This window comes from Heloderma suspectum, chromosome 1 (assembly GCF_057233095.1).
Source record: "Heloderma suspectum isolate Gila_16-S chromosome 1, 16-S_ref, whole genome shotgun sequence".
Lineage (NCBI taxonomy): Eukaryota > Metazoa > Chordata > Lepidosauria > Squamata > Helodermatidae > Heloderma > Heloderma suspectum.
The window spans coordinates 394,887,699-394,911,161 of record NC_139458.1 but is presented as its reverse complement, the minus strand read 5'-3'; the positions used below and the strand labels follow the sequence as shown (position 1 = coordinate 394,911,161).

The 23,463-nt window shown below is 46.2% G+C and overlaps 1 protein-coding gene across 5 annotated transcripts in view; it reads right to left on the bottom strand.

The window, feature by feature from the left end:
• Positions 1–20,466, bottom strand: part of TAF1A (TATA-box binding protein associated factor, RNA polymerase I subunit A) — a 28,937-nt gene extending 8,471 nt beyond the window's left edge. Inside the window, exons 1-9 of one of the 5 annotated variants that reach the window (XM_084828737.1) lie at positions 20,312–20,466; positions 18,637–18,816; positions 16,585–16,707; positions 11,881–12,050; positions 10,710–10,823; positions 9,521–9,719; positions 6,108–6,238; positions 5,447–5,605; positions 4,649–4,715 (exon numbers count right to left, since the gene is read on the bottom strand). In XM_084828737.1, coding sequence (XP_084684863.1) covers positions 4,649–4,715; positions 5,447–5,605; positions 6,108–6,238; positions 9,521–9,719; positions 10,710–10,823; positions 11,881–12,050; positions 16,585–16,705 — 961 coding nt within the window. In that variant the 5' untranslated portion in view covers positions 16,706–16,707; positions 18,637–18,816; positions 20,312–20,466. Of the gene's footprint in view, positions 1–4,648; positions 4,716–5,446; positions 5,606–6,107; positions 6,239–9,520; positions 9,720–10,709; positions 10,824–11,880; positions 12,051–13,906; positions 14,070–16,584; positions 16,708–18,636; positions 18,817–19,718 lie in introns of those variants that run through there. The other 4 variants (XM_084828735.1, XM_084828734.1, XM_084828736.1 and 1 more) reach the window with 4 other exon arrangements.
• Between the last annotated feature and the right edge of the window lie 2,997 nt (positions 20,467–23,463).

The window sequence follows — 23,463 nt, the reverse complement described above, 5'->3', positions numbered from 1 at the left end:
ACTCAAAGAGTGCTTATCAATGGGACCTTCTCAAGCTGGGGAGAGGTAACGAGCGGGGTACCGCAGGGCTCAGTCCTGGGCCCAGTGCTCTTCAACATTTTTATTAATGACTTGGAGGAGGAGGTGCAGGGAATGCTGATCAAATTTGCAGATGACACAAAATTGGGAGGGATAGCTAATACTTTGGAAGACAGAAACAAAATTCAAAGTGATCTGGATAGACTGGAGTGCTGGGCAGAAAACAACAGAATGGCATTTAATAGGGACAAATGCCAAGTTCTGCACCTAGGAAAAAGAAACCAAATGCACAGTTACAAGATGGGGGATACGTGGCTCAACCACACTACGAGCGAGAAGGATCTTGGAATTGTCGTCGATCACAAGCTGAATATGAGCCAACAATGTGATGTGGCTGCAAAAAAGGCAAATGCTATTTTGGGCTGCATTAATAGAAGCATCGCTTCCAAATCCCGGGAAGTACTAGTTCCCCTCTACTCAGCACTGGTTAGGCCTCATCTGGAGTACTGTGTCCAGTTCTGGGCACCACACTTTAAGAAGGATGCAGACAAGCTGGAGAGGGTTCAAAGGAGGGCAACAAAGATGATCAGGGGACTGGAAACAAAGCCCTATGAAGAGAGACTGAAAGAACTGGGCATGTTTAGCCTTGAGAAGAGAAGACTGAGGGGAGATATGATAGCACTCTTCAAGTACTTGAAAGGTTGTCACAGAGAAGAAGGCCAGGATCTCTTCTTGATCATCCCAGAGTGCAGGACACGGAATAATGGGCTCAAGTTACAGGAAGCCAGATTCCGGCTGAACATCAGGAAAAACTTCCTGAGTGTCAGAGCAATACGGCAATGGAACCAATTACCTGGGGAGGTGGTGGGCTCTCCCACACTGGAGGCCTTTAAGACGAGGCTGGACAGCCATTTGTCAGGGATGCTCTGACTTGGATTCCTGCATTGAGCAGGGGGTTGGACTCGATGGCCTTGTAGGCCCCTTCCAACCCTACTATTCTATGATTCTATGATTCACCGTTTAGAGGAATTGTCCCCCTTGGAACGTGAAAATGATTAGCAGGGAGTTGCTTTCTCTGAGGCTGTTGCTGATAGAATCTCAGGGTCCTATCCTGATATTGGCATGGCTGCTGGAATTGCTGTTGCCTCCTCTGTCTAAATGGTTGTTGGTGGTACTGCTGTGAAATTCCCCCCTTTTTTTTTGCGGTGTTCTTCACCTTCTGAATGGCATCCATCGCCTCATCAGTTTTGGAATTAAAGAGGCCTTCCCCATTAAATGGGAGATTCTCTATGCATGATCAAGCCTCTGGTGTCAGGCCCGCCAACCTGAGCCAAGAGTGTCTATGAAGGGCTACCGCCCCCACCATCACCTTTGCATTGCAGTCAGCCTGATGATGTGTTGTACTGATCTTTTGCCGAGATAATTTTACTGCTTCCTTTTGGAAAAGCCGAGCAAGCTCTCTGTAGTCTTCCAGAAGGTAGACCCATAAAGACCCAATCTTTTCCCATAAGAGAAGTTGCTATCTCGACATCGTGGCCTGGTAATTCACCACATGTAAACTAAACACAGAAGAGGAATAAATACTTCTCCCCAATAAATCAAACCCACAACCCTCCTTATCCGCCGGTGAAGCGTGAATCTTCTGGGATTTTCCTTGTGATGATTCTACTATAATAGAATTAGGGTGCAGATGTGTAAACAAAAACCCTGCGTCCTTCTCTCCCACCTTGTATAGGGATTCCAATCGTTTCGATGTGGGCACCTTTGACAATGGGGCCTTCCAGGACTCCTTAACAGTCTGAAGTAACGTAGGAAGAAAAGAAATGGAAACCGGAGCCAACGCTTCCATGTACATCACATCAAAGACTGGGTCTTGTAATTTCTCAGTTTGTTGCTGGGTCTCAATACCCAACGACTGCACCATCCTTAGTATCGGTTTGTTAAAGCTGTAAAGATCCTCAGACGGTGAAACTCCTACCACATCATCTGGGGATGAAATTGAAGGCAGTACCGAAGACACAGACATCAAGTCTGACTGGTAGTCCTCAAAGGATTGAGGAGATGCTGCTGCCGCTGGATCTCGATCCTTGCCCTTGTCCTTAAGTATCGAGGTAGGCAAGGGTGGATGGGATAGAATCGATCCCATAGTCTCTGAAGCAAATGGAGCAGACGGTCTCATTGGGAGCTGTGTGTGTCCCCTAAAAGGGGTTGAACACGCCGGAACTGGTGGAGGAGGCAAAAAGGGATCCTCTCTTGGCAGTCTTGCAACCATTGCTGTGGGTGCCAAACAATACAGAGGAGATGTCACTCCTAGATACTTCATCTGATCATGAACAGCATCATGAGAATAATGCCAATCATTGTATTGGTAGCACATAACAGGAAGAAATGATCAATCACCATGTCTGTCCCAATCATGTAAAGGTGAGCAGGATCTATAGCCAACATCCCTTTCATAATGGTCATGGATACCAGATCTCTCAGAACAAAATGAATCTTGTGAGGTATCTCTATATAAGCATTCTCTCAGAACCGGTGGAGGAAACAGCTGTGTGTGAAGTGGTGAGCCGTGAGAAGCTGGTGGTGGCGACTCTTCTCTGATTTCTCCTTCTGATGTCGATGCCATGTGTAGCAGTTCAGGCAATGATACCGAAGATGCTCTCGGTATAGACAGCGAGATCGATGGAGCTCTCTGTAGTGGCAGAAGCGGTGGGATCAGCATCTGGCGATGATCGGCAGACTGTGAAGGAGAAAGGCCCGAATTGTGGTCCTTCTTTCTCTTTTTCTTAGGAGCCTCAGACACTGCTCTAGATGCCTTTGACATCTTCACCTTTTTCGACACCTTTTTTTGCTGTAGAGACTGTCAGACATCTGCCCGGGATAGGCGGATCAGTGAAACCCATGGTTAGGGTCAGAGTCTTGGCTCGATCCACAGATGGTGATTGAACTTTGTCTGCCACCTGAGAAAGAGAAGGCTTTGACTGTGCTGAATCAACAGCTTCCAAAGCTTTCCTCCACAAGATCGCCTTTAAGCGGTCCAATCAGTGGTGCTTAGTCTGTTTGGTAAAGTTCATACAGTGTCTACAGGTCTCCACCACATGAGATTCTCCCAGGCAAAACAAACAAAGTGAATGTCTGTCAGTGGGGGATAGTTTACTGCCACACTGGATGCAATTACGAAAAGGGCCTTCACAGCCATGCATCACCAAACGGCGATCAAAGATTACGAAAAAATATAGAAGATAACTACCTAACTCTAATTTTTTTTTAATAGAAAGAGGAGAAATAGGAAGAAAAAAGGAGGAAAGAAGAGCACCTAACTACCTCAGTGAATAGCCAAAGAGAAGTCCTAACGAGGCGTCTTTACAGCAAGGCGGTCAAAAGAGAACTGAGGGAACAGGTGGGAACCTGCTAGGATATGTGCAGTGGATGGTGGGGGAGGGTTCCAGCCAAAAATGTTTTCCTCAGCTAGAGAATGTTCCCGAGCAAGGCTCCATGCAGGCGCACAGCCCATATGTGTGATGCACAGAGACCACAAAGAAGAATTCTCCTTACCATCAGGTGGGATGATAAAGGCAACTAAGCTATCCTGGGCTGAGAGAGTAGTTTAGAGTAGTTTGATTGCATGGACTCTTCTGTATCTTAAAAATACAGCCCCAGCTCTATGGAGATGTCATGGCCCCACAGGAAAAGTCCTCCTCAGAGGAAGAGCTGGAGCCCCCAGAGACCCAGGGCACCCCAAATCAAATACTGCCACCAGACCAGCAGGAGCCTGGGCCCTCAGGCACACTTGCAGGTCCATCTCTGATCCATCCCTGGTCAGGTCCATCCCTGATTGCAGGTCTATCCCTGGTCAGGAGGAGGGGATTCTGCCACTGAGGTGGAGGCTGAACAACCCCCTGGCCACCAGGAGCATCGTCGCCTCAACTGACAGGCCATTAAAGTGCCTGTGAGGAGGAGTGGTTGCTTGTAGAGAAGGTCTCCTCAGGAGAAAGCAACTCCTCAGAAGTAGGGCTCTGAACAGGGGGTTCTGATTACTGCAGCTGAGCTCTGGGTGGGGCTCAGAAGCCTTTGGCATTAAAAGCATTCACTACAGACCTAGCCAGTTTTGGAACAACACCATTCTTCCAGCCCTCGTGCCATGTACCTTGCCCTGTGATTGATGCTCGGTGGTACAGATATTTGGACTCCCCATTGATTCTGCCTCTGGACTGCATAACATATCTGACTGGTTGCTTGTGTTTTGACCTCTGCCTGTTATTTGGACCACTCCTGTCTTAAGCCTGAACCCCAATGAATAGAAACCTGTATGCTTGAACATTTGCTGGCTTCATCGCATTGCTTCTGTGTTAGCCCTGCACTCTAAAGCCTGCTTCGGTCAAAGCAGGAAAGTAGAAAGCATTACAGTAGTTTAGTCTGGAAGTAACCAAGGTGTCCGTAACTGAAGCCAGGTTTGCTTTCCCCAGATAGGGTCACTGCTGGCACAGCTGACAAAAAGCTCTCTTTGTCACTGACACTATAACCTCATCTACATCAAGATTTGCTTATAGCTTTGTTTTGTGTAATTATGCCCAAGTTTCCTCTCCTCCTCTAACCTATAACTGGGGCGGGAGTCGTAGATAGGACTTACTTGACTTTTTAAGCATGAAGTAAAATTCCAGCATCAGTTCGTGAGAAGGAACAAGCTCATGCAAGACCTAGGAAGAGACAGACAGATGTTAACATACTAGGATAAACACTTGGGGTAAAGTTATGCACTTTTGCATCCCACTCATCTCAATGGAAGAATTATTAGCAGAGGCATGAGCCAGAGTTAGCTATAGCAGGGGACAGGAGACTTCACAGCTGAAGTATACATATGTATAAAAGGTTCCCATTTCTGTGAGACAATTATCGAGTCGGTTGTTCCAAGGGGTGCAAAACAAAATGATGTGGAGAAGAATTGAGAAGAGCTACTCAGCAAGCATAGAAGTGATAAACATATATTCACAATATAACCTTTTTCCAGAGACATGATCAAAGACCTATTCCTGCCTGAAATCAGTGGGATTCCTCTAGTGACTGGAGAAAGGATGACACACGTTCCAATTACTGCAGGAAACCCTTGCATTACACTCATATGTCCCAGACACGTATTATGGCTATTGTGTTATAATTGTATTTAAGTTGACCATTTTCTGTGTTTAGAAAATGTGATATTGAAGTAAACTGTGTCTATAAATATATTTTACTTGTGCGCTTTACGTGTTTGCCGAGAAAAACACCGGCATTCCCTGAAGCAATTGTACTTATAGCACCACCATGACAAAATATGGCAACATTCCTGAAACTGACAGACTCGTTTTGGAGAATTTACACTGGCTTTTTGTGCACTTCATTATTTACAAATTAATCACAACAACCACTAAGACAGACTTAAGTCTCACACCTGGAGTGCAGAGATCTGCATTTTCCTCGATTCACCCCTTCTCTTTAGGAACTGATAGAAGAAGACATGAGCATTAGGGTTGGAAGGAAATCTGGAGTTATATGCATATTCACTTAACACTTCCCTTGCTTCTTCGTACTTCTCATAGTGTTCCAGCATCTGAAGGAGAACAAATATGTAACTGATTATTTAAAGTTGTAGACCACATTTTCATTTTACAACACAACAAACACATTAAAAGAAAAGCTTTCACTGAAAACAATTCAGCAGTCAGGAAATGGGGACAATGGGTCAGAATTAAGAGCTTTAGATTATGCCTCAAACAAAAGCTGGGTGGAACAAATGCCTGGAAACATTAGAGGCACATAGTATTCGTTGGTTCAGATCAAACTGTCAAACCATGTGGCTACTGAAACAGAGTACATGTCCCTTGTGACTAGCTAGCCCCGCCAACAGCCATTTTGTGACTAGTCATGCCCTCATTTTGTGGTGGTGCCCAGGCAGTTTCTCAAATTTACAGATGTACCCATGGGCCCAAAAAGACTGGGGAGCCCTGACACAGAATTCAATACTTCTTTAAAGCCACTGAAGCTAGAGACGGTCACTGTGTTGTATGACATGGAATTCCCAAGACTGCTGTATAAGAAAAGTGTGCTCTTACATCCACATAACACATCACAAAAGGATCCCAAACTCCAGGAATTTTAATAATCTCCTTGAGGCTCCCTTTAGCCTGCTGGTACAAACGTTTCATTTCCTGCTGAACAGAAGACTCTGCATAGCTGCCTTCATCTGTGGAAGACAAGACATACATCTCTTATGTTAAGTACAATGATTGGAAACTAGTTTGTTTCAAAAGCAGCTTTCCAGGAACACTGAAAGAACCAAAGGAAAATATCAAATTCGTACTACAGTCGCTGCATTCTGCATTTTAAGAACATAAGATACAAAGAGCCATACTGGATTAGACCAAAGGCCTCTCTAGTCCAGCATTTTGTTCCTACAGTGGCCAGCGGCTTGAGGGAAGATCACAAGTGGGACATGAGTGCAACAGCACTCTCCTGCTCGTGTTCCCCAGCAATTGGTATATGGAGGCATACTGCCTCCAATACTGGAAGTACTATATATCCATCAGAACTAGTCGCCATGGGTAGTCTTACCCTCCATGAACTTGTCTAATCCTCTTTTAAAGCCATCCATCCATGTTGGTGGCCATCGCTACATCTCGTGGTAGCAAATTTCATAGTTTGCACCATGTGAAGAAAGTACTTCCTTTTATCTGTCCTGAATTTCCCACCAAGCAGCTTCATGGGATGACCCTGGGTGATTATTATGAGAGAGTATTATGAGAGAGGGAGGAAAATGTCTCCCGATCCACTTTCTCCACACCATGCATAATTTCGTACCCCTCTATCACGTCTCTCCATACTCGGCTTTTTTCCCTGAACTAAACAGCACCAGATGTCGTAACCTTCCCTCATAGGGGAGTTGCTCCAGCCCCTTGATCACTGTTGCCCTTTTCTGCACTTTTTCCAATTCTATATTTCTAGAGTTTTTCTGGTCCCAAAAGAAGCCATCACAGACTAGATAATGAGGTTACGTACCATTAATTTATGCCAGAGCCAGCCCAAGACATTTTGCTGCCTTAAGCAGAATTTATTGATGTATATTTATATCTGCCTTTTCCCCCCAAGGAGCCTAAGGCAGCGTACATGATTTCCTCCAGAAGAGCCAATAGTGCTTTTCCTCAAGTCATGATGCATAGCACAAAAAGCTGGCCAAGTTATTTTGGTACCTAATGCAGAAAATCCCACAAACACCTCTCCCTGAGAGTAAAAATACAGTAATATACATGACACCCTAAGTCAGCTGCCCAAGGTGGCTGCCTAACTCTGCCTAATGGTAGAGCCAGCGCTAGTTTACAGTGCTATATCCAAACCTAATGTTCCCAACTGCTAACAACTTAGCTGTTCCTTCACCTGAAACACACAGCATTGCTTTGGTTCATCCAGAACCAACTACCTAGTTAATCTCTACTTTGGTTTCCCACCAACCAAGGAACCTGTCTGGTTCATCCAGGATGGAGACAGTTTTGAGTTAACAGCTGGATTCTATATTTTCAAAAATTGAAGCTCAACAATTGTCTGCTACTTTCTTTTTCCCAGTGGTCCTAGAGGCATTGATACCTGAAACCACCACATAGGGCAGAGCCCAATTTGAATGTCTGCAAACCCTTCTCCTATATATCACCTTACGACTCTGGCTAAGCAGACGTCCTGAATACAACATCCAGTCAGCCTCCCCGCCCCCTCCGCAACTGCTTTTTGTAACATCTTGCCTGATAAAGAGATCTGGAGATCTCAAAAACTGGCTCATTTTTTGTCATCTTTGAATTGTCCTAATAAAGGTATTAGACTATATGGATTTTAGATTTTTTTGACCAACACAGTTTCCTTTGTTTTGTTTTGTTTAATATACCCAAGCCACAGTTATGGATTGGCCACAAGCCAGGATGCAAAACTATGAAGTGGGGTTGCAACCTGTGTTTCACATTAGCCATTGTTAAATGCTACATCTGTTCGAAGCAACCATGGCTTCCCTACCTGTACACTTGCAAGGTGACAAGCAGATTTCACTGGTGTCTCCCTAAAATTCCCTCCAGAGTATGGGATTTCATTTGCAAACTAAACCATGATGTCACTATATTTTGGGGATCTTAATCAGGTTTAAGGCAACAAACCGTGGTTAAGCATTATATTTACCCCAGGCTAATGAATCTGAGCAAACTTATTAGCAAAGCAGACTGAAATTACTGTTATTAGGTCAGTTTTCTTTACTGAGAAAGCGATTACGTTGAAGTACCATAACTCTCAGTTCCTTGTGTAAGATTCAATATACGTAGATGCAAGGACGAAGAACAAGAGTCTTAAGAACAATCCTACAGCCCCTAAACAGCGTCTGGGGGGCCACAGGTTAGTTCGGATTCCCGGACCTGAGGTCAGAGAGAGCGCTCCGATCTCGGACCCAGGAGTCTGAGCTCCCAGCCCCCTTCTCCTCCCCGCCGGCCCAGAGAGAACTGTGCCAGCTTCCTCTCTGAGCTCACGAACACAACCTCAGAGAGGATAGAAAGGGGTGTTTCTGTGGGTGGGGAGGACTGGGGAAGCAGGGATATGAGCTCTCCCCAGCCTCCTTCCCTCCCCATCCACAGAGCCTTAGCTAGATGGGCAAAAATACCCATCTACCAAAAATGCAGAAGGGGAGAAGCACAGAGGCGCAGAGGGTGAGGGGAGACATGATAGAGGTCTACAAAATTATGCATGCTGTGGCGGATGTGGATAGGGAAACATTTTTCTCCCTTTCTCAAATACTAGAACCCGGGGTCATCCCATGAAGTTGATTGGTGGGAGATAAAAGGAAGTACTTCTCCACACAGTGCATAGTTAACACTATGGAATGCACTACCACAAGATGTAGTGATGGCCACCAATTGGATGGCTTTAAAAGGGTGTTGGACAAATTCCTGGAGGAGAAACTATCAATGGCTACTAGTCCTGATGGCTATGTGCTACCTCCAGTACCAGGGGCAGTGAGCCTATGTACACCAATTGCTGGGGAACATGGGCGGGAGGGAGCTGTTGCGCTCATGTCCTGCTTGTGGATTCCTGATAAACAGCTGTTTGGCCACTGTATGAACAGGATGCTGGACTAGATGGACCCCTGGTCTGATCCAGCAGGGCTCTTCTTACGTTCTTATGATCGTCTCCACACTTTTCCCACTCTATATAGGATACCTGTCAGCCTCTGAACTCGGTAGGCATCTAGATAGGATTGTGCCCTCACAACATAATCTTGACAACTAACCTTCTGTTATGCTAAAGAAGGAAAGCAGACTAACACCACAATCCTAAGCACATTTAGTTAGAACTAAGTCCCATGGTGTTCAGTGGGGCTTCATCCCTAGTCAGACATGCTTAGGATTGCAGCTTAAGTTTCAAGAACTGAATGTAAAACACATGGTCTTCTGCAAGAGTTACCATTACGAGCAGCACCACAGTACCCAAAGCAGATCCTCACCAAGCTCCAGCATGTCAGTCTTCTTTTGTAGCCACTTATAATAGTCCAACAGCCCCCTATAGCCTTGAATGAGCTTCAGCTCTTTTTCGTGAGCAACCGTTTGTTCTCCGTAGCGCCAGCTTTCTGCCTGGACCAGCTGCTGATAGGCCTCGTCCAGAAATCCACTGCACAGGAGATGGAAGGCATGCTCTAAAGAAACCTGTAATAATTTGTCAAAACCTGATTTACTATCCTCCTCAGCAACAGCAAGCTGAAATACAAGGTTACAATGCTAATTCTGATGGGCACAGAGTGCTCCTGCATTGGCAGATCTGCCCATTAACTTCAGTGCCAAATGGCAGCTCCCCATGCCGAATAGGGATGTGTCTTCGGAACAATCCCACACAGTGAAAAGAATGGGGAAGCACTTGAGCGCACTGGGGGGTGGGACTGTTTTGGAGCATCATCCTGTATAAGACACCACAGATGGATCACTACAAGCACACAAGTGCAGTGCCAGCATGTAGGGTAGTCATGCTTAGGCACCTGCCAAGGGCCCACATTCCAGCAGAGACCCACTGACAATAGCTCCCTGGAGTTGCTCCTCCTCTTTGCCATTGCAGCCTACTTGTTCACCTGCCCCTCGCTCTGGTGGTGAGAAGCAGCAGCAGCAGATGCCTCTGCCTACTTGCTTGCTGGCTCTCTGCCCATCAGGCAAGCAAAGGTGGCAATGATGAGAAAGAGGACGAGGAACACAGCTGGTGATAATGGTGGTGAGAAAGTAGAATCACTAAGGAAGGGGGCCCCAGTGAGGGTGTCTTGCCAAGGGCCCTCAAAAAAGCACAGCTAGGAGTGTGTGTATGTTTTTGAGCTTCAGCCCATATAAAGAGCCCCAGATTGATCTGTACAAGTACAAAATTGGTGCATTTCTTACACATACGTGGGCTGATATGCCCCAGTTCAAGGGAGTGAACTGCATACCTATATCCTTCTAAGAGATGAGGAGAATCACATAAATTACATCAGCATACAGTGTTTTGAACAACCACAGAGCCATATGTAAAATGCTCTTCTGTAATTAAAATACAAAAGCAAATTTTTCCCAAGGTAAGTTTCTGCAAAGAATAACAAAAGCATAAACACTGCTAAAAAGTAAGAAAAAAGTAGTTTCAGACTATTTGAATCTTCAAACTTTTGAAACTATCCTCACCTTTAAATATCTTTTAATCCCTGAATTTTTCATCCTATCAGCAAAGTGGTTAGTCTCTTCTATATTGCTCCGTGGATGCTGCTGCAAAATCTCAGTTCCTATTCTCCAGATCTCCTATTACAGAGAAAACACATTCAGAGTGAACAATAAAGCCGAAGCAGAGAAAGTAAACTGTGATTACTAAAATGAGCGTAAGTGCACATTTATCGTATACTCTCACTTACAACAAGGAAAGAGGCACATCTTTCCTGGATACCGAAAAAGGCTCTGTCTTTTTACACAAAAGCATTTTCTACCCTATTCCTAAACATATTACATGGAAGTACAGGCCACAGAAATCAGTTCAACATTTCTCCAACATCTCTCCCGTTTAGAATTAGGGCATTAGAGCACAATCCTATACCCCCCAGGCAGTGTCCTGGGTGCCATAGGATGCAGCGGATCCCCCCCTCCGAGGCTGGAGACAGAGCCTGGAAGTCACAGGGGGAGGTCTGACTGCTGATCCCCCACCCCAAGCCCCTTCCAGCCACCATGGAAAACTCAGCAATGGCTCCCTCTCCTGAGGTCAGAGCTCCAACCTTGGGAAGGGAAAAAGTGTTGGAGGTGTGCCAGGGCATGGGGAGAGGTCGTGGATCCAACAGCCTCTCAGCTCCCACCCCCAGCACAGAGTTAAATGGGGCTCTGAGGCCCACTGAGCAAAAATCACTGTTTCGGTCCAATGGGAGGCCAAAAAAAGCCTCTGCTGCTCTTCCCCTGGCAAAAGCCTGATGGGGCTCTGGATGGATAGACGGCTCCAACATCATAGTGCTCTGTCATTTGGGCTTCTAGCCTATAAGACTGCTCTCTTAGGGAACAATCCTATGCATGTTTAGTCAGAAAATGTCCTACAACTCTTTTTTTCTGTCTAAACATGCATAGGCTTGCACCCTTGGCTTGTTTGTTTATTACATTTATATCCTGCCTTTTTTTCTTTCTTAAGGAACCCAAGGCAGTGTACATAATCCTACTCCATTTTATCCTCACAACAACAGCCCGGTGAGGTAGGTTGGGCTGAGAGCCTGTGACTGGCCCAAAGTCACCCAGTGAGCCTCCATTGTCGAGTGGGTACTAGAACCCGGATCTCCTGACTCTCAGTCCAACGCTCTTGCCACTACACCACACTGGCACTTACCTCATGAGCTGCGAGCTGCTTCTCCTGAGAGGTGTTCTCCAACATCTCTAGATAGCTTATCATTAGTTCTGCAGCCCTCTGCCACTGAGACTGTAAGAGCGCATCCTGTATGCAATTTAAACACTCTTCTTTCGCCTTCTGAAATTCTGAGGGCTTCCAGTGCCTAGTTGCTGTAACGTAAGTATCATTTTTATTAACAGATATTAAGTCACATGCATTCCTAATACAATTACGTATGTAGACTTCAGCGGACAGAAAAACCTGTAAACCTATATATTCAAGGGTGGACTCAATAAGGAAGTAAATGCAGGAATTAAAGCTTCATTTCATCAACGTTACATATAGTCAGGGCCAGAAATATTGGAACAAGGATAACTGTTTTGGCAGTTGGCCTCTGTACACCACCACACTGAAGTTGAAAGGAAACACACCCAGATAGGAGCAAAGTCAGGACTTTCAGCTGTAATTCAAAGGGTTTGACAAAAGTGGGGCACTAACTATTCAGGAAGTACAGCCAGTGGCATACACACTCCCCCATCGTTGGTGGCTCATAAGTAATGGAACGAATGGCTGACAAGCAGCTGCATGGGCAGGTACTCCATGGGTTCCCCATGACCAATCAAGCAGATAAAAGGCCTGGAGGTGGTTCTGAGTGTTACATTTGCATGTGGTAGCTGTTCACTGGAACTCCCAACATGAGGTCCAAAGAGGTGTCCATGCGAGTGAAGGAGGCCATCATTAGGCTGAGGAAACAACATAAACCCATCAGAGAGATAGCAAAAACAGTGGGAGTGGCCAATACAACAGTTTGGAACATCCTGAAAAAGAAGGAATTAACTGGCAAGCTCAGCAACAGCAAAAGGCCTGGAAGACCACAGAAGACAACTAAAGTGGATGACCGCAGAATTCTGCTCAGGGTGAAGAAGAACCCTTTCACAACATCTAGCCAGGTCAAGAACACTCTTGCGGAGGTAGGCATGTCATGGTCAACATCTACAGTCAAGAGACAGCTTTATGAATGTAAATACAGAGGCTTCACAACAAGGTGCAAACCACTGATAATGCTCAAGAACAGAAAGGCCAGATTAGCCTTTGCCAGCAAACACCTAAAAAAGCCTGCCCAGTTCTGGAAGATTCTTTGGACTGATGAAACCAAGATGAACTTGTACCAGAATGATGGGAAGAGAAAAGTATGGAGAAGGAAAGGAACAGCTCATGATCCAAAGCATACCACATCATCTGTCAAACATGGTGGAGGCAGTGCTATGGCATGGGCATGTATGGCTGCCAATGGAACCGGGTCACTGGTGTTTATTGATGACCTGACTGCTGATAAAAGCAGCAGGATGAATTCTGAAGTGTATAGGGCTATACTTTCTGCTCAGATTCAGCTGAATTCTGCCAAACAGATAGGACACCGCTTCATAATGCAGATGGAGAATGACCCAAAACATACAGCAAAAGCTACCCAAGAGTTTCTCAAGGCAAAGAAGTGGGATGTTCTTCAATGGCCAAGTCAGTCACCTGATCTCAACCCAATACAGCATGCTTTTCACTTACTGAAAACAAGACTGAAGGCAGAAAGACCCACAAACAAGCAGCAGCTGAAGGCAGCTGCAGTAAAGGCCTGGCAAAGCATCTCGAGGGAGAAAACTCAGCATTTGGCCATGTCCATGGGTTCCAGACTTCAGGCAGTCATTGACTGCAAAGGATTTTAATCCAGGTATTAAAGGTGATCCTTAAGTTTGAAATGATGTTGGTTTGTTCCATTACTTATGAGCCACCAACGATGGGTGTGTGTGTATGCCACTGGCTGTCTTTCCTGAATGGTTAGTGCCCCACTTTTGTCAAACCCCTTGAATTACAGCTGAAAGTCCTGACTTCGCTCCCATTGGGGGGTGTTTCCTTTCAACTTCAATGTGGTGGTGTACAGAGGCCAACTGCCAAAACAGTTATCCTTGTTCCAATATTTCTGGCCCTGACTGTATAACTCTTGATCACATCACAAAAAAGTTAATCTCACTGCCTTTTTTAACTTCTTGTAAATATGCTGCAGCATCCTTTTCCCAAATATGTTTGCTGTACACAGGTATGTTGCACACCATATTGTGACAACTAAAAAGCAACAGGAGTAAGGATTATCTTTTTTTTTCCCTGCGTGCACAAGAACTTGTGATGAGGTGATTTAATTGGCAGCAGTTGTCACTTTGCATTTCTCAATTTGACATTACAGCAGGGATGGGGAATGTGTGGCTCTCCAGATATTGTTGGATTGCAACACCCATCATTCCTCCACTGGCTCTGCTAGCTAGGGCTGATGGGAGTTGCAGTCCAGGACCACACGCTTCCCATGTCTGCTCCACAATCACAACATGTCACAGCAGCAACCCTCCAATGAGTCCAATGCATATGAAAAGACTTGTGCGAGTTACCACTGATGGTATCTTCCAGATATAATTGAGTACGCAGGGCCTTCATAATGAAGATTACATTTAAAAGAACACAGGTTTTTTTATTTATTTAATTTATAAAACAACTCATAAAATAATTTTTCTAGGCATTTTACAGTAACAATAATAGTACAAATAAAATCACAATAAAGTCAACAATATAGAACTCACAGATGTGCCAATGCGGCATAAAATACAGTACCACACTACAGGGACTAGGACAATAAACAACACTGCAGGGACTAAGATAATAAAATACTAAAGGCGCAATCCTATGCATGTTTAAACAGAAAAAAAGTCCTACAACTCCCAGTGCTGGGAGTTGTAGGACTTTTTTTCTGTCTAAACATGCACAGGACTGTGCCCTAAAATACTAAAATATTTTTTAAAGACTTGGAAGAAAATTTAAAGCCTGGGAGAACAGGGAAGTCTTAGTCTGACACAGGAAAGATCGTGGCGTGAGTGCAAGGCCAGCTTCCCTTGGGAGGGCATTCCAGAGGTTGGGGAGGGGGGACTACTGAAAATGCTCTTTTTTTTTTTTTAAGTGTTATGCATAGGGAGAGGGACGTGTAAAGCAAAAATGAAAAAGACATTTAATGCCGGTGCCTAATATTCTGAAGTTTCCCGTCTCTCTGCAGGACTGGCACCCAAGAAGCTCCTGTACATGCCTAAGAATCTGAAGTGCTCTTAAAAAAAAAAAAAAACCTCTACTGTAAAGCATTCTCTAAATTAAGATGGTCAGGTCCTTGCCCAAAGAAAATGGCTATACCCTCAAATTAATTAATGTTCCTACTACCTAACTTACACAGTGGCATCAGTATACGTGGGCCTTATATAGCACAAGGGCAGCCCCTTCTAGTAAATGCATGTAACAAGACTGTAATTGCTACTCCTACCCTCCAATTGCCCACCTTCCCCTGCCTGCTGTTGCTAGCAGAACCCACATTTTGCCCCACAGCAGGCAAAGGAGAGAGTGGGCAAGAGGACTTGCAGAGGAACACAATAGAAGACACAACAGCTGTAGGTGAATGATAAGGGAACGGTGCAAGATTCTAGAACTGCAACCTTCAACTTCAACCTCGTTATACTCAGAAGCATCACGTGGTACAGCCACCCTAGCACTGTACCACATCAGAATGTACGGGTGAGGACCACAGGACTGAATTTGACTTGCAAGGAGAAAACTAGAATGGCAGAGCAAAGGTTAAGCTAGAACTCATCTGCTTGACACGCTAGCTTTTCCACAGGCAGTAATGCAGGGGTGGCCCTAGACTAGCTTCCAGCAACGGGCACCCTAGGCAAACCATGCAGTTGGTGCTTTCGCCCCCAAACCTCAAGGGCAGATCTAGGCGGAGGTTTTGGGTAAACTGGGAAACATTTTGCCTCTATTTTCTGTTTGATGAAGAGGCACTCCCCCCGCCCCCCAGCCACCTCTTCAGAAGCAGAAATATTATAATTTATAATAAAACCTGCCCCAAATTGTTTTGTGTTTTTTTTTAAATATTAAGCACTGTATCAGTACAGAGGGTCTGATAAAAGCAACAAAGGAGACGAGTGCAGCCCTGGAAGAAGGGTCCCGGTTGCATCCTCGGGGCAAAATGGTCAACAAAGCACTGCCAGCCGCTAGGATCAGCCCTCCAAGGGCAAAGGAAGTGGCTGCCCTTGGGAGAGGTCTCTCACTCCCTGCCTCCAGCTGGGAGCAGCGGTGGAGCAGGAAGATATCCTGCGGCACCTGAGGAAGGACCAGGATCCAAAGGCAGGCGGGCAGCCTGACTTAGCCCCACCATCCCCAGCCGGTCCCTCGCTCACCTCCACAGCCTTGGTCATATTACTTCTATATGCAGGTGGGAAATGAAATAATGACATCTTCGTTATTATATTTTTATCCCCCCCCCTCAAATTTGGCGCCCCACTTAACTTGGCGCCCTAAGCAACCACCTAGTTTGCCCATATGGACAGGCCGCCCCTGTAGAAAGGCTTTTGCTTTGCATGCGGGGTTCAAACATGACATCCTCCAGTTCATTCTGAAATGACACCATGGGTGTATTTCACGCAATTCTCCAGAACATATATATCAGCGATAAGAGGTCTCCTATAAAAGGTGACATTGCCATGTACTATAGGATGATAAAGGCCTAAACAGATAAAGGTACTTTGGGCTTTTGCTGCTTGCTTTCATTGTTGCCAGTTCTATCATGTTACGTAGAGCAATAACAATTATGCCACTCAGCAATTCACACCACTAAGAACTTACTTGTGTGGTGAAAATACCATGGGAGTAAAGGTAAATACATTCCTGGGAGTGGAGCACCCCTTTCTTTTTCTGAGAACAAGTGCCGTCTTTCACCTATCGGTTCTTCAACAAAGCTATCCATTCCTGTGAAGAAAGAGTAAAAACAATGCTTTAAGAACAGACATGAAATTTAGAAAGAAACTGGGATGGGGGGTGGGGGCAGATGCTGCAAGTGTCATAGTAAGCATCTGTAAAAGGAAGCAGAAGACTAGTTATTGTTTGCAGTTCAATGATGCCTCTTTGCACAAAAGAAATTGAAGGATAACAGCTTGCACAAGAGAGGGGAATAACACACTGCAGTATAGGAGGGAAAGATAGCAAACCACCCATTTTAAATTTAATAGGTGCACAGCCAGCTGCCGGCTGGCTCTGCTCCTGCATCAGTTCCCAGAGATAATACTGTCCTAGCCCTGGGAAGTTTCCAGCTGTCCACTCACTGCTGCAGCAGAAACCACCAGTTAGCATCAGAGAGCTAAGTTTCCCCATCACTTCCCATCCTGCCATGCTGCAGTAATAACCAGATAGACTAAGTAGACTCACACACAGTGCTCAGCTTTAAAGCATTTTTTGGTCCATCCCCTGATGAGAAGTAAGAGCTGCCAACAGAAAACAATGGGGAAATTCAGAATTTTGGTGTAGCTATGCTTGGGTAACAGCATGGGTCGTCCCCCTCTCCCCCACTACCACCATCCACACTCACACACCCCCAAAGGGGAACAGAAACAAAGGAGTTCATACTCTCATCCAGTCAGTATTTTGCTGGTGGGGAGAAGTTGATTTTTTAAAATAAGGTACTTTAAGGTGCAATTCTATGCATATTTAGACAGAAAAAAAGTCCTATGACTCCCAGCATCCTCCAGGCAGCCATGCCTGGTACCAAAACAATGAAGTTTTTATATCATTTATCTGTTTAAAACAGTTTTATGCTGCCCTTCATCATGTCAAATTTCAGGGCAATGTACAACATAATGGCTAGAGTGTAGGACTAGGATGGGGGTGGGGGGAGGACCCAGGTTCAAGTCTCCACTCATCCATGAAACTCACTGGATGATCTTGGGTCAGTCACCATTTCTCAGCCTATCCTACCTCACAGAGATGTTGTTGTGAAGATAAAGTAAGGGAAGGGAGAACTATGTATGTTGCCTTGAGCTCCTTGGAGGAAAGTCATGATAAAAATTTATTTATTTTTATTTATTTTATTTAGAACATTTCTATCCCACCCTATATCATTAAGATCCCAGGGCAGCATACAGATAAAATCAATTTAAACAGTATAAAACAATAAATAATTTAAACACCTAAAAACATAATAAACTATTAAACAAGCTAATACCAGTTAAAATCTAAAATTATAAAACAGTTAAAACAATGTGCGAAGGAATGCATTTAGCCCTCAAAGGCTTTGGTAAAAAGCCATGTTTTTACTTGGCACCCAAATGAGACCAATATCTGCATCAATCAGGCCTCTAAGGGGAGGGCATTCCACAACCAGGGTGCCACAGCAGAGAATGACTTCTCCCACATCCCACCATAGTGTATGTCTTGTACTGATGGGACACAGAGGAGGGCCCCTCCAACAGAACTCAGTTCTCGGGTAGGCATAAATAGGGAGAGGCGCTCCCTCAAATATTGAGGTCCCAAGCTGCTTAGGGCTTTAAATGTCATCACCAAAACCTTGAATTCCGACCAGAAGCATATTGGCAGCCAGTGCAATTCCTTTAAAACTGGTGTTATATGATTTTTATGAGATGTTCTGGTCAGCAGTCTAGCTGCCGCATTTTGCACTAGCTGCAACTTCCAAGTCCTCTTCAAGGACAGCCCCACATAAAGTGCATTGCAGTAGTCTAATCGGGAAGTTACCAGCGCATGTACTACTGTGGCTAGGTTATCCCTGCCCAGGAAGGGCCGTAGCTGGCGAATCAGCCAAAGCTGGCCTCATGTACTCCAGGCCACGGAGTCCACCTGGGGCTCCAGTGACAGGAATAGATGTAGGAGTACTCCCAAACTACGCACCTGCTCCTTCAAGGGGAGTGCAACCCCATCCAGGACAGGTCGCTTATCCAATTCCCAGACTCGGGAACCACCAATCCACAGAGCTTCCATCTTGTCAGGATTTAGCTTCAGTTTACTGGCCCTCATCCAGCCCATTATAACCTCCAGGCACTGGTCCAGCACCTTCACCACCTCAGCCGACTCCAACAACAAGGAGAAATAGAGCTGAGTATCATCAGCATACTGGTGACACCCTCCGCCCCAAATGTAATAAAGCAAAACAAACCACAAAAACAAGAGAACAGATAAAACTTTAAAATAGCCTAGAACTTGCTCAGTTAAGTCAGTAAAATCTATTAAAATGCTTGGATAAGAAAAAAAAACCCGAGTGCCTAAATGAGAGCAGTGTTGGTGCCAAGCAAGCCTCTTTGGGGAGGGCATTTCATAACTAGGTTGCCACTGCCAAGAAATCTCTTTCCCTTGTAAAGGATCTTCGTATCTCTGATGGAAGGGGTCCATCTGCAGCACATCTTAAAGCACAGACAAGCTGATATGGGAAGAGGTGCTCTCCTTCAGGTGTTTGGATCCCAAGCAATTTAGAACTTTAGATATCCCAACACCTTGAAATGGGCCTGGAAACGAATGGGCAGACAAGAAGCCCCTTTTAAAAGTGCCATGGTATGGGTGAAGTGGTCCTCACCCATCAAAATTCTAGCAGCCATATTCCGTACGAATTGAAGCTTCTGAACTGTCTTCTACGGCGGTCCCATATATAATGCATTGTAGTAATCTAGTTGAGGGGTTACCGAAGCATAGATCACTGCGGCCAGATTTCTTCTGTCCAGAAGTGGCTGTAACTGGCAAGCCAGCCGTAGCTTGGGCCTCTAGTGAGAGTGCTGGATCTTGGCAGCACTGCCAAGCTCAAAATTGTTCTCCCAGGGAATAGGTTTAACACCATCTCCCTGACACCAGAACCATCTATCCACAGCAGCACCTCCATCTTTGTCGGGGCTGGAACCAGGCAAACTTCTGGGGGGGGGGGGGGGCCTTTCAAAATACAAGGCACTATGACTGAAAAAGCTCTCAGCCCAATCACCACCCACCTTACTTTAGATGTAGACTCCAACGACAGGCGTATGGTGCAGGCAGCCATGTGGCAGAAAGGGGTCCTTCAGATATTAACAGCAGCCTATACTGCAAGGTTGTTGTAAACACACACAACCTGCAACATGGAAAGACTGGACTGCAATTAGCAGGGCAGTGTTTTGAGGGGAGGAACCCCACATCGTGCAATATAAAAGCTACGTTATAAAGATTACGAACTCCTTTGCTAGCGCCTTTTGTTACTGCGTGGGCGCACGGCTGCCTAATCACAGCTACGCGAAAGTCCTGTGATGTGGTTTACTATTGGCAGCTCTCAGGAAATTCCACCCCCAACCAGGTCTGGCTACACGGACACTAGCTCAAGAAAACTATGCCGTGATAAATGTGTTTAAGTCTTTCAGGAGCCATAAGACCCGTTGTTTTTTTTGCTGCAACGGACTAACAGGGGTAGCTTCCCCGGCATTCCGACACCTGGTTGTCACTCCGTCCTTTTTCCTATCTCTATGGGTAATGGCTGCGGACGGCGAGTTGCCACCCAGGAGATACTAGTGGCACAATATTGGCTCTGAGCAGCCTCAGCCGCGCAGCCTACCTGAACGCGCAGCTTCAGTCTCTCCCTCCTTAACCACTCCTGGCTGGAGAAGAGACACGAGAATACAAGGCTTAAAAGGCCGCTTTCTTCGACTTCTACAGCTGCGCCACGGCGAGCGCCATCTTTGCTCAGGGCACAACCGACGTCTTCGCCATGCCTATCACGTGACACACGAGGCCTGTTAAGGGGAAAGGGTCTCGGAAGTCATTTGCGCATGCGTAAAGCGTTGTTATCTTTTTTCTGTCTCTCTTTAATGGTAAACCGTGGCCAGAGTTGTGACGTTCGGCGGTGCCGGAGTCTTCTTCGCCCCCTCGTGGCCGAGGAGAGAAGCTTTTTGCGCTTGTTGCTTGAGCCCTGTTGAAGAGGCCTACAAACAAGTAAAGGAAGAGCAGAATATTATAACAAGAACCTTGTTCTTTTCTCCCCAAGTTTTCCAACTCTCCATTTTGTTGCACTGTTTTATGCTACATTTTAATCATTATTTTATTATGGACTGTATTTGTATTTTTTTGTTATTCAGTCAGTCGCTTCCGACTCTTTGTGACTTCATGGACCAGCCCACGCCAGAGCTTCCTGATGGCCGTCGCCACCCCCAGCTCCCCCAAGGTCGAGTCCGTCACCTCCAGAATATCATCCATCCATCTTGCCCTTGGTCGGCCCCTCTTCCTTTTGCCTTCCACTTTCTCTAGCACCAGCATCTTCTCCAGGGTGTCCTGTCTTCTCATTATGTGGCCAAAGTACTTCAGTTTTAGCATCCTGAAAATACTTATAGCACAGGGTGGCATAGACATTTTTAAAGCAACCAATAAACACAGTAACAACAGAGAGCAGGCTGGAGTAAAAAGGTGTCCCATGACAGCGCTGTTTTTGAGTTGGCCTAAGGCGCAATCCTATGCATACTTAGACAGAAAAAGGTGCACAACTCCCAGCATGCCACAGCCAACATGGCTGGCTGGGACATGCTAGGAGTTGTGGACCTTTTTTTTCTCTAAACATGCATAAGACTGAACCCTTAAGCAAGCGGGTTAAAAGGTTTTCCCTAACTCTCAGTGAATATATATATATATATAAAAACATGATAGCATTATGTGCAGCAACTACCAGAAGTTGAAAAGCCCCTGAAACATATAGGATCTTAACTGCCATTGGAAAGCAAACCAAGGAAGAGCTAGGTGGATCTTCCAGGGAGGTTGTTGCACAGTCTAGAGACCACCAGAGAAAAGGCCCTTATTCTTGTGCCCACCGACCATATGTACTTCTAACAGGAATGAGCAGAAAACAGGGTATCTGATGCTAACGCTCAGGGGGATTCATGTAGGACAAGCTGGCTCTTATGATGTAAATCAGAGTTATGAGTTACTTTATGACATAAAGTCTTTAGGAGTGCCACAAGTGTCTAGTCCTGGTAAGGTGGAGGCTGCAGACAGGCCAGGAGGATGTAAGTCCAGAAAGCACTCTGGGGCAGAAGGAGAGGTCAGGCAGGGCTCAACCCCAGATCAGGACTCCAGTAGATAAGAGCACTTGGAGGCAGTGTCATGTCCTGGCAGGATCTAAACTACAGACGTCCTCAGAGGAAGAGGAGAACCCCATTACTGGCCCTGGTACTGACCTAATGCCACAGCAACTCCCACTATCAAGCTGCTCAGCGGAAGTCTAACATCTGCTGAAGTAACATCTAACTTGCTGGGCTGCCTCGCCTGCAGCTTCTCGTTAGACAGCTCCCTTGCTAACCTAAACTGACTCGCTGCACCAGCTCCTGGCCGTGAGCCACACAGCAGGGGTGGAACACATGGAACTGGCAATTCTTTCAGGACCCCAGGCACCAGAAAGTAGGGGAGAGCTCATATAAATTGAGTATTTTTATGTTTGGGGCCCTGGCTACCCCTATCAGTCTCTGCCCCCTTGCTGAGGAGTGCAGAACCTCAAAGAAGCAGCCTCTGGCTGTCCCTTTCCTACCATCCGTGCCATGTGACTCAAAAATGTGCCTTATCAGAGGCCGAGGGGTCAGGAATCACAGTGTTCGGGATAGCAAGAGAGCATAGCAGGATAATCGCCACGGATTAGGCCCCAGCTAAGGAGTTCTGGTGCCCCACCTCTTCCTGGCATGTGAGGAATCTGGCTTCCGCCTCATGAGTAGGGCTGGGAGGTCTCATGCTGCCAGATGGGCACTGTGCCTCTGGTTCTGGGCTTCCCCTCAGCCATGCTGCCACCTCTGCACCTGGGGTGTTCTGGCAGGTCAGGAGTGGGTGGGGCCAGTCAGGGTGCATTGGTTCCCTGGAACCTGCAGCCTTTTCAAGCAGGATATCTTTCCAGGTGGGAGTTGGTCTCCACCAACTCCCACTGAACCCTGTAAGTACTAGGGCTGGCAATAGGGTCCCCCTTTCCCTCGGCAGTCTCAGCTAGTTCTGGTCCTGCCAGGAATGTGGTGGGACATGGCGCTGGCTTGGAGCCTCTCCCTGGTCTCTTGCCAGTTGTGTTGCCTGTACTGGAGAGCCAGATCGGTGGAGTGTGAGGCTCTTGGGATGAGGATGCCAGCCTCTTGATGGACTTGGGCTCAACGTTGGCAGTCTCGGTGGGTCTGGGTTCACGGGTATTGGTCTTGGGGATCCCTGGTTGTCGTGGGCTCAGTCTCAGTGTCAGGGAGTGGGTCAAGTGCTGCCTCCTATCTGTGCCACTGGCTCCTTGCTCTCCTTGTCCATGCCTGGGATTCTGGTGGAAGTCAGGATCATGATGACAAGTTGCTTACTAAGACTTGCGGCTCTTGACTCTATGTACAAAAGCCCACAAAGGTGAGAAGTGACTTCATTCCTAAGGAAGGCAAATCCATCTTGAAATTTCAAAACTGCCAAGCAGCAGAAAAGCTGTCTCTCCACTTTTGGTCAGTCCTTGACTGTTAATACTTTGCTTTGGCCACTCACCAGTAGGCTAGTGGCTCCTTTAGAGCAAGTTATTTAGGGTGCAATCCTATCAAGATAGGCGGCTGCCTCTGACCTCAGAGACGACTGCCTATCCAAAGCAAGAGAGAGGCATGAGGGGGGGGGGGGTTGTTCCCTCCATGCCTCTCCTGCCTTGCTGTTTTTGCTAGACAGACATTTTCGGCTGTCTAGCAGCGGGGGGGCTGACTGGGAGAGGAAGCTGCTGTATGATACTTT